At 42.0% G+C, this 15,018-nt stretch overlaps 1 protein-coding gene across 46 annotated transcripts in view; it reads left to right on the top strand.

Moving 5' to 3' along the window:
* Window positions 1-15,018, top strand: part of NRCAM (neuronal cell adhesion molecule) — a 224,800-nt gene that overhangs the window by 180,167 nt on the left and 29,615 nt on the right. For 35 of the 46 annotated variants that reach the window (XM_036429752.2, XM_045578557.1, XM_045578554.1 and 32 more), the window contains 7 exons: window positions 6,065-6,208; window positions 7,423-7,534; window positions 8,832-8,998; window positions 9,095-9,242; window positions 11,688-11,812; window positions 12,247-12,276; window positions 13,243-13,344. In XM_036429752.2, coding sequence (XP_036285645.1) covers window positions 6,065-6,208; window positions 7,423-7,534; window positions 8,832-8,998; window positions 9,095-9,242; window positions 11,688-11,812; window positions 12,247-12,276; window positions 13,243-13,344 — 828 coding nt within the window. The remainder of the gene's footprint in view (window positions 1-6,064; window positions 6,209-7,422; window positions 7,535-8,831; window positions 8,999-9,094; window positions 9,243-11,687; window positions 11,813-12,246; window positions 12,277-13,242; window positions 13,345-15,018) is intronic. The other 11 variants (XM_045578560.1, XM_045578558.1, XM_045578593.1 and 8 more) reach the window with 1 other exon arrangement.

Genomic DNA, 15,018 nt, shown 5'->3' with positions numbered 1-15,018 from the left:
AGCATCTGGGAACATTTCCTCTTCTTGGAGTTCAGACCTTCCCTTAGACCCAAAGAGAAAATTCATTTCTGTTTAAACCCAGCCTCAGGGAGCCAGGGAGTGCTGCTTGGCAGCCGGAATGCGACAGGAAACGGGGGACATTGAGATGGAGGTAGATCAGTGACAAAAGAAGAGGGGAGATTAAATTATGAAGCGGATCTTTCTTCCTGATTCGCTCAACTTATTGTCATTTCAACCCAGGACAGGCAGTGTCTCTCAGGAAACTTGTAACCCTAGTTGTATTAAGAGCTTAAATACACTCATAGACATTCCTCTTTAAGTAAAATGTTTTTGGGAGGGATCAGCGGTGGAAGGCCTGCTTTGGGTTGGGAGGTTGGCTCAAAGCAGAGTAGTCCCAGGAGATAAGGTCGGGCCTTCTACTCTAACCCCAAGTTATCTGACTAGGTCCGGAGGAGAAAGAAGACAAAAATCCGTCAAGTCAGGTTCCATATGAGTTCATTTCTTCCATCTCAAAAGTATGTAAGTCCCCACTGGAAGGAAAACAGGCGGTTGAGTGAAGGTGGGATCAGAATTCCACAAAGCCTACAGACCCAGGGTTCCTGATCTCTGCCTCAGAGCAGTCACTCTGGTGGACAAGCAAGGAGGGAAACGCCATGGCATGGCAGCAGACAAGGATCCTGCCCTCCAGGCTGTCCCACGGTGCCAGGAGCAGGTGCCCTATGTTTACACCACAGTGATAGGAAGCATCCCTACCAGGTGTCTCTCTCCACAGTTGGTGGCCAAACTAAACGTGTAAGGATTGCTTTTGGGAATCTCATATAACTAAAAGGCAAAGAGCTGAGTCACTGGGTGGGGACCCTCCTAGCTCTCTGCAGGATGATACTGCAGGCTCACTGCTCTTCTCTGTTCCCATCCTCAGCATCTGGACCAGCTACTGAGTTCAAAGTCAACCTACATGCCCCACCTTGTGTTGACCTAACCCTGATACAATACAAGGAGTAAATGGGGGGAGGGGGGGGGGGACTGTCAAAAATTCATGGAATTTCAAGGATCTTTGTGCTTCTCCACTCTACTGGCTGCCTTCTGAATTTAGAGGCCCCTAAGCAGTGTTGCCTTTGAGGTTTGGGACTATTCTGGAAATAGGGGCCTGGGACTTGTTTCTCCTCTGCAGTTTGCTGAATGGTGCGCCCCCCACTGCTGCATCCAGCAGTGATAAGTCCTGGGGAAAGGTTGGCAGAGAGTCAGGGGTAGGCAAGAGAGCAAAGTTTCTGCAGTCTACAGTGGCTCACAATAGGTGTGGTAGGCATTTCTACACTTCAAGGGGACTAGACTGGGCCTCACAAGTTTGCTGGCAGCACAAGCTGATTTGCTGACCATGCCTTTCACCAAAGAGGCTGCAGAAACCTTGGGTAGACCAGCTGCCGCAGGTGAGGGGCAGGGGACAGCTGCGCCTCTGCAGCATTATCATGCGGGGAGCTGCTCAACATCTCTGCCAGGTGCCTGGAGTCCCACCAGGTGCCACACAGCAGAGGCACTATCAGGGGAGCATACTCCAAGTACACAGCCTCCCCATACCTGGCTTGTAGGCAGTCACCAAGGACATTGACACTCCTCTTACCTCTGCAGGCCCAAGTGCACATTAGTACTGTGAAGGAGAAGCAGGATCAGGGAGAGAGGGGGGTTTTGCTAGCAAAATAGTATTAATTGATTTGTGACTGTGCATTTCAGACCTGAGACCTATTTTACAAAACTGGGAGAATTAACTCAAAAACTGTCTGGGATCAAATCTCAATGTCTTCTAAGGCTCTGCCCCCCGCCCCCCCCCCAAACTGGCCATGTTACTTTAAACTTTTCTTGTAGCAAAAAAAAATAGACTGCATGAAATATGATATTTTCCCAAAATCATCTAAAATATTCTTTAAACAACCTACAGAGGTCAGGAGGAAGAACACAGCTGCAGAGAGCTTTAATTTTTATCATGTGACCTGCAATGTCTGGGAAGGTGTGGAAGGACCAGAAAGAAAATGTCCAAGGCCAAGGTCGTGGGCACCAAAGTTCCTCTCCCTGTCCTAAGAGGCAGCAGGAGAGCCTAACACTTGTAGATCTGTAACCGTGTTCCATGTGAGTTGTGGTCGATCTCAGATTCTTCCGCATGGAGCATATATAACATCACTCCACCATTATGTCACGAGGTTTCTTTTCTGTAAAACATGAGGAGGGCAGGGAAAGAAGAGAGAGGGAGAGAGAGAGAGAGAGAGAGAGAGAGAGAGAGAGAGAGAGAGAGAGAGAGAGAGAGAGAGAGAGAGAGAGGGGGAGGGAGCGCATAGACCTCCTTCCACAATTACATATATTACTGACTTCACTGGGGGAGATTGGGGACCAGTAGGATATGATAAGCAGCCCAGGGAATGGAGGAAGGGACCAGGATATTCCCAAGGTTCCACCAATCTTCTTCCTTTTCTCAAGAGTAAAAATCCTTCTTGTGAATGAAATAAGTAATTGAAGAGGAAAACTCACCTCTTCTAGAGACTTGGTCTGCGTTGTTCCCAAATGTTCAGATTTCTGGAGATGTTTATGAAGCAGACTAACTCAGAAAACCTGAGCATTGACCTCACGGTAAACAAACCATGAAGTGCTCCAGTCTCGAGTGCATGTGATATCTTGTTAATCTGGCTCACAAAGTTCTTTTTAAAATAAAATTATGCAATAGACATACAATATTTTTTTTAATGAATAATGCTCTTATACATGGAAGGTGATACTCCTCATTATCTAAAGATCGGAAGCATTTGTATATAGTTCAGGCAGTCATGTCAGGAGGGTTAGATAAAAGTATTATTGGAAGGCCATCACCCCCGTTCGGAGCCTTACCTTTGGGGATTTAAATGACACGCAGTGATTCTAGGCTCTTACATGTCTTCCTCCAGTGTTCATTATTAGCAAATGAAATTAGTTATTTCTAGAATCAATTATTATTCCTTTCGATAACTTAGCTTTGCACTGGAGAGCTTTTCCCACCCCGTAGCCAAGTACAGAGTCCAAAGGCTTCATTCAAATATCTCTGGACAGTTTCATTCTTTGTCCAAATACCAGCTGAGCCACGGACGGACAGGACAGCTCCTGGGTCTGTTTGGTTTCATTAGTAAGTGCTTAAGGAAAATGTAGACCAAGCCCCATGGAGTGAGACCTGCTCGTTCACTACTCTTACCAAAAGGGTTTATTTTATTCCTGAATACCTTGCCAAAAATATTCAAAGACTGCTCCACTTAGCAGAACTAAGGCACGGCCAGTTGGATACCTTTCGTGTAAAGAATAACATCAAAAGGTGCAACTGGGCGGCATCAAACCTTTTTAAAACAGTTTTTTTTTTTTTTTTATGTGACTAATGAGTCCCACTGAAGGAAGACTGTCCTGCTGGCTGTGTTCATTGAGCCGGTTTTCCATGTTCATGGTGCTGCAACCTTTTTTATTGTGGTTAAAAAAAAACACATGATATAAAATTTACCATCTTAACCATTTTTAAGTGTACAGTCCAGTCGTGTGACATATATTCACATTATTGTGAAAGAGAGTCCAGAACTTGCAAAACTGGAACTCTATACCATTAAACTTCACAGGGTGGTGTGATGTCTAAAAGCACAACATACTCTAGGAATTCGAGGAGCTCTTCTCACTTAGTCTGCCATCCATCCAGATGGATAAGGCCCAGAGTCTCCGCCAGCCTCATCACTGTCACTGCCTGTCACTCACCTCCAGCCCTCCACTGAATGGCATGTCCTTAGAGGTACAGTCCAAATGGACATGTAGGGACACCGAGAGTCCCCTGAGGAATCCCCACAGTGAGTGCCCAAGTGCTGGATCCAGATTTGTTACTCAGCTCTGCTCCAGCACGCCTTGCTGAGGCAGTGGATGGCCATCACTGAGGGCGTGTGAGTCGGAAAGATCCTGATGATACTAGACTTGATCTGGAACAAGGAACACGGCTGCCCTGAGGTGTATTGCGTTCTCAGGACACCTGGATGCCTGGTCACAGCTGTAGTTCACTTCCTACGTCACTGTGACATTTCTGTTCTCTCCTGTCGTTTATTGGTGAAACTTGTACCCTGTTAAAGGAGTTGGAACTTGTTATTGTCTTCTATGATATAAGCAAATAAACATATTTGTTTATATCATAGAAGACAAAAAAAAAAGAATGTGTTTTCTAAGGCGATTTTTAAAATATCAGACTCATAAACAGCAGATATGAGCTAAGAAGCTGACTCACTAGTTGGACCTGATCACTAGTTGAACTAACTGGAGTATCCCATCTAATAAAGAGGGAATATGTTAATTGATACTCATGCCATCGCAAAGATGGCAGTGCCCATAGCCAATAAGGAGGGAATATGCTAATTGGCTGCCACCCCTTCAAAGGTGGCAGCACTCACAGCCACAAGATGGAGACACCCACTCTTCTCAGCCCATTGGGGTGGCAGGCATGGCAAGACCAGGTCCACCCCCAGGCAGGCCTGGCCACTACGAGTGCCTGCCTCTGGAGTCCCCCAGTCCACTCAGCCCCCCAGCCACCCAGGACCGACCCGAGGCACAGGCAAGCCTTGGATGTTGGCTGCCCAGCCACCCAGGGCTGCCTGAGACTCAGGTAACCAGGGCCAGCCGAGGCTTGCATTGCCGGCAGTGGCAGCAGCAGAGGTGTGGTGGGGTGTCACTTTCCCCAGATGACCAGGTTGCCTCCTGCCTATGAGGGCTCCCGGGCTGTGAGAGGGGGCAGGCCGGGCTGAGGGACCCCCCCCCCACCTTCAATGCATGAATTTTCATGGACTGGGCCTCTAGTTTAAGATAATTTCATAAATTATCTATTGATTGTGATCTGAGTGTTTAACATCTACATATAAATCTGTATGATTATAAATTTGTGTGGTTTAAGCCACTACATTTGTAATAATTTGTAATAGCAGCCGTAGAAAACTAATTGACACATTGAATGTGTGTGATAATACAAAGATTAATAACTATATTTTGGCTTCTATTAAAGTGAGTTGATCACAAATGAACCCAGTATTTGAAATTTTAAAGACATAAAGGAGTCTGAATACAGTGATAATCATGTCTTAGATGCACATTCCATTTCCTGCCATCAAAGGGGAAAATGGTGTGAAGAATGAAAGCAAAGTCTACTTCAGTGGCTCACGTTGCAAGAGCAGTTGAAAGAAAGGCTGCTGTGACTCAGTTTTGCTTTGGATTGGCGTGCTGAGGCAGATGCCTGTTAGCCCTTTTGGTGTCCTTTCAAAGCAATGGGAGGCCCCCACCTCGGCTTTAGCATTCACAGGAAGGGATTTGCCTCAGGAATGCAGCACCTCCAAGTTGTTAGGCATGCCCTGGAAGTAATTCTCCCATATTACATTACCCGGCCAGTGCCATTCCATGTCAGTAAGGATCAATCCTGGCCTTAACATTTTTGTAAGTACTTGAGAGGTTTAGCTGAAAATACCACCTTTCAAAGAAATTTTACACTATGTATTTCTATGCCAGCCTCAGGAATTCCCAAAACAGGAAAAGAAGGATTTCACATTTGATTATGTATTAGTTCTATATTTATTTGCTTATTTATTTATTTATCTAGTTATTTCAAAAAGAGGCTCTTAAAAGACAGATTTGGATGAGTTAGATGGTTCCTATATTGTTTTTGTCTAACTTTTGCTGTCTCCTCTTAATAATTAACGATGATGTCTTTGTGAACAAGGAAATGTTTTCCTAAATCTGTATTACAGTTTTCACCTAATTTGTGCTTTTCTGTTCCTGCCTCTCTTAAAATGATATTCAGTCAATCCACTTAAAACTAAGTGACTATCCAGCATACACCCATGCTAAGTGCTAACTCAATTCTGAGGAAGGAAAATTGTGGCTTCTGCTTCAGTTCTTGGTCTTGTCCTTAATACTGGACATACCTAGAACATTCTGTATTTGTTCTGCTTACTAATGTGATTTTTAAATGTAGACCTCAAGCTTTACATCTTCTCAGCAAAGGGGAATAAATGTATACTTTTTTATTTTTACACCCAAACAGTTGCCCCTGATGACCCCAGCAGAAAAATAAATGGAGATACCATTATGTTTTCAAGTGTTCAAGAGCGATCCAGTGCCGTGTACCAGTGCAATGCCTCTAATGAATATGGATATTTACTGGGAAATGCATTTGTAAATGTGCTGGGTAAGCTCTTCCTCTATTAATGCCATGGCAGATTAAATTAAGGACTTCTGTTGTTTTCCAATCATTCAGCAAAAATGCATTGAGCAGCTCCTATATGCAATGCTTGGTTCTTGGAGCTAACAGGGATAAAGATGAATAAGATATAAACCTTGCTCTAAAGGGTATTAGTCTACTCTTAATGTTCTTTCATAACACAGTGTTTATCATGGGATAGTCTTCATTGTACAAATAACCAAATAGTCAGGCTGCTCTGGTCACAGATGGTTAGACCAAGTATCATACCCCTTAATAGGAAAATGGCATTGCATTGCCCTTAGTAACAGAATGTTACTGCTGTTCCATTCTAGAAACTGACAAGTTGAGTAACAGTTCTGATTTTTTTTTAAATAAGTCATTAAGCATAACAGTTGGCCTCTATCCAAGTCACAAGTGTGCATTTATTAATTCATAGTAATGCATTTCAAAAACTATGACATATTCAAACATATTCTGAAGAGGTTGGTTTATGTGAACATTATTTTCCTTGTAATGGACAAAACTACCAAAATACCAAAGTTGTTAAAACTTTACGTGAGAATTGTTTTCATGGTGCCAGGGAATTATATCTCAATTCTTTAAGTGTGGCAAGCTCCCTTTCACACAAAATTAAAGTTAGGAAGCCAACCAATACTTGACATTTTCCCGTTGTGCTTGAAGTGGAGGTCAGTAAGTCAAAGGAAGAACTGAGCAGCTGAGATGTTGGTGGATGTTTAGGAAGCAGCTCTGATCTCTGGTTCTGTTTTTGAATCATCAGCACTGTGCTCTTTTCTGCCGGCTCTGCTCCCACCCACCCACTCCCACTATAACTCGGGGGTTATGATGGGCCACTCAACAAAAATGTACTTAGTCATGATTTCCGTGACAGACACTGTGCTAGTTCCTAGGGAAAACTAACACATTCCCTACCTTCAGGGGACTCACAGTGTAGTAGAAGATAAATAAATAGATAAGTAAATCAATTATTAAAATTCTATGCCTGATGAGGCAGAGGGAGAAGACTTACTTTTCCTCCTTGAGTGGCTGGTAGTGTCATGGCTGGTAGAGAACATATGGACAGAGGTAGATTGGTTGTGCTTTTCCATAAACTCTAATGGCCTTAAACCAAAATGCAATGAAATAGAGGTGGGTCTAAATGTTTATTTTATATTTACTTTACCTTTTCTAAACGTTTCTAGCTGAGCCCCCACGCATCCTTACATCTACAAACACACTCTATCAGGTCATCGCAAACAGGCCCGCTCTACTAGACTGTGCCTTCTTTGGGTCTCCTCTGCCTTCCATTGAGTGGTAAGTATTGGCCCTATTTCTTTTCAATGTTTCCACTTTCTCAATATGTTGGGTTTTAGTCAGAGAAAAGCTGTACAGAATCCATATATTATTTTTAAAATATGCACACATGTTTATTAACTACTTGCTCTGTGCTAAATGCTTTCACGTGTATAATCTACTTAACAGCACACATTGTCAACCACAGAGATATATGTAAATGTTTTTGTTTTATATATAAAATTTAAGGTTGTTGCATTTTACAGTGCCATGGACATTACCTGGGACTTCACGCATGGTGACTAGAAGCCTTGGTTGGGGGACATTCCTTGACAATCAAATATCATTTGGGGTGGGGAAGAGAATTCTATAAGCTCAAAATCAGAATTTGTTATTACTAGTGTTTACCTTTATTACCTCCCCCACCTGAATTTTCTGACTTGGATCCAGCCAAGCTCTCCTGTGTCCCTTCACTCCCTGCTCTAGACCTTCCTCTTCCCTATAACACTCCTGAAACAAGTCTGCTCACCTCCTAGCTTGCTTACTGTAGCACGAGCTGGAAGAAACAGGGCTAGCATAAGCAACAGCTCAGAAAAAAATGAGTGAAAAAAAAACTGGAACATTCATTTATTGCTCATCTATGAGCGCCTCCTGCTGATGTGAAATGAAAGCCAGGTGTAGGATTAAAGGATAATCTCACTATGTCCGCACTTCAACCACAGAGGCATGGATGCTTGTGCAGATGACTTCCTAGTGAAGGGGGCAGGTTAACACTCAGTCCTAGTTGATTTAACCTTTTCATCCGCCCTTACTTCCCCTGTCTGACACGAGCCAGGAAGCTGCTTTATCTTTTTTAATCACCGAATATTTTTCTAGTCATACTTTCAAAAGTACAAACTTTATACTTTTGAAATCAAAATCTCTTTAGAATGAAGTTACAGTACTTCACAATAGGGGGGGGAATGTCAAAAAGAGCAGTGTTCACTGGGCCTATTTTATCACTTATTTAGAGATAGAGTGTATAATAATGTGATTAAAAAATTATAATTCTATCATTTTGAAAATTACAATTTAAGTATTTTGTATTGTCACCCTAATTCTTCAAGCACCACTGATCATTGAATTCTCCAGTTTTACATCCTATCTTTACATTGATCCTGCTGACATGCAAGAATGCAATGTGCTGTGCAGATTTCAAACATCTCTGAACTTGATTCCATAATGCGTATCATGATGTGTTGATTTTGAACGTGGCATTTTTATGTGTGACTTTACATTATGATGTGTTTTACTTCTCGTTGTGATTATTTCCATGAAGGTTCAAAGGAACTAAAGGTAGTGCTCTTCATGAAGACCCTTATGTTTTTCATGAAAATGGAACTTTGGAAATTCCTGTAGCCCAAAAGGACAGCACAGGAACGTATACATGTGTTGCAAAGAATAAGTTAGGAATGGCAAAGAATGAAGTTCACTTAGAAATCAAAGGTAAGGCAGAGGTAGCAAATTTTCCCCCCAAGAATTACATGACTTTGAGCAAATTCTCCAGCTTGGGCAATAGACAATAATAACTTTACATTTCAGATCCAACGAGGATCATTAAACAGCCTGAGTATGCGGTTGTGCAAAGAGGGAGCACAGTGTCCTTCGAATGCAAAGTGAAACACGATCATACCTTGATCCCTACTGTCACCTGGCTGAAGGACCACGGTGAGCTGCCCAGTGATGGAAGGTATTTGAAGATGATCACTTTCCTTTCTCTTCTTCTCTCTTCAAGCTGCTGTTAACTAAAGGTTTATTGTGTAATGACTTAACCACGATGTTTGAAAAGTTTCTGAAGTCTGCTTTGTCCAGAGTAGACATACATGTTCTCCCTGCTATAAAATGTCTGTACCCAGTCAAGTTATGGAAATAAGACCCTGAGAATGTTTGTCTGTCATTGTATGTTGGTCTCCTGTGAAATTCAGGAGGAGAAAAACCTTCCAGTCTTTGGACAATGTCCATTGTTTTCTGCCTTGTACAGTGAAATCTCAACAGATGTTCTCATTTGCATCCTACAAATATGCAGAAGTATGATCTCTTGAATCACTAGAGTGTGCCTGAAACCTTGTATTTTTGTTGTTGTTGTTGTTGTTCTTGTTCTTGTTGTTAATCCTCACCTGAGGATATTTTTTCCATTGATTTTTAGGGAGAGTGGAAAGGGGAAGGGAGACAGAGAGAAACATCCATGTGAGGTGAGAGAGACACATTGATTGGTTGCCTCCCGCATGTGCCCTTTCCTGGGGCGGAGGATCGAGCCTATGACCCAAGTATGTGCCCTTGACTGGAATGGAACCGGGACCTTTCAGTCTGAGGGTCGACAATCTAACCCCTGAGCCAAACCCTTGTATTTTAAAGCAGCGGTCGCCAACTGGTGGTCTGAGGACCACTGGTGGTCTGTGAGGTCCAAAAGGTTGGCAACTGCTGTTTTAAAGGACACTAGTGTTTATTTGGGTAGGGAGTTTTCTTGTGAGTTTACTTAAAGTCAGGAGTGGGGGGGCATTTAAAAGAGCCTAAGCATATTGCAGCCCTTTAGATTAGAATTGGGGGGCGGGGTGGGGAGTGGTATCTATTTTCCAAGTAAGGCCCTCAATTTGACTAAGTGTGGAGCTGAAGGTGTGAATTTTAGCTATGGGAGTGCAGCTATAAGCTTCCCCTCCTCCCCCACCCCGCTTGGAAGGAATGCTGGGTGCTGGTGGAAATAGTTTCTGAGGTTTGCTTACAAGGTGCCCTGTTGTTGTCAATAGCACCTAGAAGAACTATGTGGCTTCTCTTCTATATGCCCAGAGTTTCCATCTAGTTCTGTGCTCCAACAGGTCAGTTTTGTTTGTGGAATCTGAGTGATACATGAAATAATGGCCTTCAGTTTAAGTTGGCTAAAGCTTTAACTTGGAAATTCCCTGCAAAGACAATTGATTTATACAACCTTGCATGAATCCTGCCCTGCCCTTTGTGGCCCAGTTGATTGGAGTGCCATCCCTTACGGAAAGCTGGCAGGTTCAATTCCAGGTCAAGGCACAAGCCGAGGTTGTGGTTTGATCCCCAGTCTGGGAATGTGAGAGGCAACCAATCGATGTATCTCTCACATTGATATTTTTCTCTCTCTCTCCTTTCCTCTCCCTCTCAAATCAATAAACATATCCTTGGGTGAGATTTTTTTTTTTAATCTGCATGAAACCTATTTATATGGATTTTTTACCTACTGAGTAATTTTTCATGCCCACAAGAACCTCTAGAAAAACTCTTCGTGGTGTTTGCTGATCTAAATCTTCCTGCTTCTAGTGATAAAGCTGGTCCTATTTTTTGCATTTACTCTCTCCTACGAGAGTTTATGCATGTAGTAAAAGTGACATAAAATTTCTGCAGTAAATTCTAGATTATTTTAAAATGTACACTTTGTGCCCTGGCTGGGTGGCTCAGTTGGTTGAAGCTTCATTCCATACACCAAAAGTTTGCAGGTTCATTCCCAGTCAGGTCACATACGTAGGTTGAGGGTTCTATCCCCAGGCAGGCCTTTAGCCAACTTAAACTGAAGGCAACCGACATCTCTCCTCCTCCTCTTCCTCCTCCTCCTCCTCCTCCTCCTCCTCCTCCTCCTCCTCCTCCTCCTTCTCCTCCACCTCCACCTCCTCCTCCTCCTCCACCTCCACCTCCTCCTCCTTCTCCTCCACCTCCTCCTCTCTAAAATCAATAGAAACATATCCTTAGGTGAGGATAAAAATTAATAATAAATAAAATATACACTTTGCTAGAAATTGAGCTGGTTGAATAGTGTTGAAAGGTTTCTTAGCAGCAGAAGCCGTAGGAAACCCTCTAGTAAGGTAACTGAAGCTGCCCCATCTCACCTCTGGATGTCACTGGTCTCTGAGGAGCTCCTAAAACTCCAGGGACGTGGTTGAGGGCCATCAGACCATATGCCTCCAGAGCCCTCATAACCCAAGGTTACAACCCATTCTAATTGTTTTCCAACGATAATCATTATCAAAGTGATACATATTGTGTAAGATTTTAACTTAAATGTGATGCAAATTTTCATCATCCTTCTCCTTGACCAAATTCACAATTTCATGCCAGTAAAACAATCATCAAATGTGGTTTGATGTCCATTTCAGTTGCTCAGAATGTGTTTTATTCACAGGTTCACTATTGACAAGGACCATTTGGTGGTAGCTGATGTAAGTGACGATGATGGTGGGACCTACACGTGTGTGGCCAACACAACTCTGGACAACGTTTCTGCCAGTGCTGTGCTTAGCGTTGTCGGTAAGTACTGAACACTCACAGAACAACTGTTTCAGGTAGAAAGGGAAGATTGTCTGCAGTAACTGTTTATCAATACTTGTTAGAGCTTTACAGTTTTATTGGTGAGTTAAATACTCATTTTTCCTCTTTGAAAGATACCCAAGAGGCTATAATTTCAGTGTAACTATACTCTGTAGCAGCAATGGAATGAAATAGTGGTTATGCATATGAGTGATTTGGCATAAGAAAATTGGGGAACGTAATCTACTTTTATTTAAAATGGAAGGGTTTTCCCCCCTAAATTGGTAATGCATGTTTATCAACGCCATGGCTCACAGTGAAGCATAAGGCTTCATTTTATAATCTTAATCATGTTCAATCTTTGTCTGCTTGTGCTCGCGTATCTTTCCATTACTAATTATGATTAAAATCCTTTATATTAATGTCCTTTCTAGCTCCTACTCCAACTCCAGCTCCCATTTACGGTAAACTAATGAGTCTTCTTTTTCTATTTTCTGTCAAACAATTTCACTTTCGCAGAAAAATTAATTTTTCCCTATCACATCTTTGTGTTTCTTTAAGAAAGGGCTGTCACCTGTTCTGTTGTGTTGCTCCATTAGTGCTGTGCCTCATTTCTTCATTATAACTCTGGAACATTTCACTGAATGTATTGCCACTCTCTTCTAAACATTTCACGTGTCATTTTAAAGTCGTTTCATTTTATAAATGTCCCTCTTTGATATAATTTCCCTGTAAAAAAGCATAGTGTTTGCTCAAAAGCTGTCATCCACATTTTACAGAATTTAAAAAGCTATTTTAAATATCATTCCACAAAAATCAGGCTTTTATATAAGCCTATTAGTAGCATAAACACACCTTCCCATGTGACTGTTGTGCGGAATATCCACATAAGGTGTGCATGCTGAGAGCTACCTATTGAGCATCAATTATAGAACGCCCTTAAAAACATAAATATTCTTCAGGAGCTCCCCAGATCCATGATTTAGCTTAGCATGTTTCAGGGAGAACATTTGAGTCTTCTTTGAACTGTACATGTCCTTGCCTGTATTTGTTTTTTAGCATTTACTATTCCGTTTCTCATTTATTAGAAATTACTTTTCTATATCATTTTTTCTGCCTTTGTTCATTCATGTTCATGAGAAGGTAACACACTGAGAGTGCTGGTGAACCACCCACACCCACTTCATTGGCTTTGGTTCCAAGTAATTTAGTTTCATTTGAAAAAGAAGCAAGCGGAACCCTTGATGGGTTGTCCTGGGTGTGCTGTGTGTTCCCAGCAACCTCAGCTGTTTCCATTTCATTTCAGTTGCATGCTCCTTGACCGTTCAGTATGCTGTTCCTTTAATACATCCCCGCTATGAATAGTATCACAAGTAAAGGACAACCTCATAAGGATGGATGGTTAATTACAATGTATGTTTGGTCTACAGATGTCCCAAATCCTCCCTTTGACTTAGAATTGACAGATCAACTCGACAAAAGTGTTCAGCTGTCATGGACCCCAGGCGATGACAACAACAGCCCTATTACAAGTAGGTGGTGCCATTCGCTTCATCACGGCTGCAGATAATGACCATTTTTTAATCACTTTATCATTTGCAATTGAAATTCCTTACAGAGATATATGATGGCATTCTGTGCTTCTTTACTAATAGAACAAAAACATTTATTTATGTCTTCTCTTCAGAGCTAGAGTTATTTCTGGTTTAGTTCTGATACGGGACACTAATCGATTGCTGAAGATGTTAGCTAAGCAAACACACTATCATTTTGTGTTTAAATTTCTACCACTGTAAGAAGATGCATTGTAAGTTACTCATTTTGCCCATTAATGTGGAGTAAAAGGTAAGATATTCAGGTGCTATAATGCCTAGCCTATATATTGGGAAATTGAGACTTAGAGAGTATAGTGGCTTTTCAAACCCTCACATCAGGTCTGTTAACTTCCAGACCCAGGTATCTTTCTCCTAATCTTTACTGCAAAGTGGTGGCACCATCAGCTCTGTCAATGCCTCATCCTGATGATGTAAGTCTAGGGAATAAAATCAGGTGAGGGACCATACCAGGAAGGTACTTGAAGAGCTTAATAAAATTAGCCTATAGGTAAGTTTAGAAATTTTAAAACCATAAAGATACTTGAGTGTAGACACATGCAAGACACATGCCTATAATATATTATTATCTTCAGGAATATACTGCAGGAAGACTAATGAACTGAAGCTTCCACTTAACTCAATGCATTAGCTGCTTAGGTTGCTTGGACACTCTTTTTACCTAGAATACAATGATAGTATTAGATTTCAAGGCATTTCTACTCACCCTTCATTCAACAGATATTTATTGAGTGCCTATTATTTATCAAGCATTGTTCTAAAATAAAACAATGAAAATTATCTGCCCATATGGCCCTTTATTTTATTTTTAGGACACAAATAAGATAAAATGAATAATATTGTAATTACAGTATAAATAACTAGTGGCCCAGTGCATGAAATTCATGCACATTAAAAGGGGATTAATTAGAGGAAATAATTTAATATTGCTATTTGCCCTTTCTATAATGGAAGTTTCAGAGATGAGAGAAAATTAGTAAAATGTATATGAAAACCTTCCTCCTGTCAGAGTCTGGGATGCACTACGGGACCCAGAGTCAAGTCCCCCCACCCACATGCTCCTCAAAATCACATGAGATTCAGACCTGGAAGCCCCCCCCCTCATTGGGCTAGATCCACACCCGGCTAGTCCTCCCCCGCTTGTCAAGCCCCGCCAGGCAGGGGGATGCAGCCTCAGGTCTCCTGGCCCAACACTGGGAGTGGAGATCAGTCTTGGCCATATCCAATCTGAGATGCTGTCATAGACAAACAAGTGTAGCTGTTGGGCAGGCAATTAACTACTCAAGTCTGCATTTCACGGGCTGCAGACATTCATGTGAAAGTGATCAGTTTATGTGACTGGAGATCACCTCCAAATTAGTGTGGATTGAAAGGACGGAGCACTGCAACACATGATGTTTCTAATTCATCGTTGTATCTACAATTCATATTATTGCACGTGGCAAATATCAGGCAGTTGATGAGTGCCTATTTTTATAAGGGTTAAAACATGTCCACACCACACAGTTTTGGTAGATGCAAGAAGGTATGCACTGAAAAGTGAGTCTTCCTCCCATCCCTGGTTCCCAGTTCCTCCAGTGACACCAGTGGTAT

The sequence above is a fragment of the Pipistrellus kuhlii genome, unplaced genomic scaffold (assembly GCF_014108245.1).
Source record: "Pipistrellus kuhlii isolate mPipKuh1 unplaced genomic scaffold, mPipKuh1.p scaffold_m20_p_10, whole genome shotgun sequence".
Taxonomy (NCBI): Eukaryota; Metazoa; Chordata; class Mammalia; order Chiroptera; family Vespertilionidae; genus Pipistrellus; species Pipistrellus kuhlii.
Note: the sequence above shows the minus strand (reverse complement) of the source record. Positions and strands in the feature narration are given on the sequence as shown.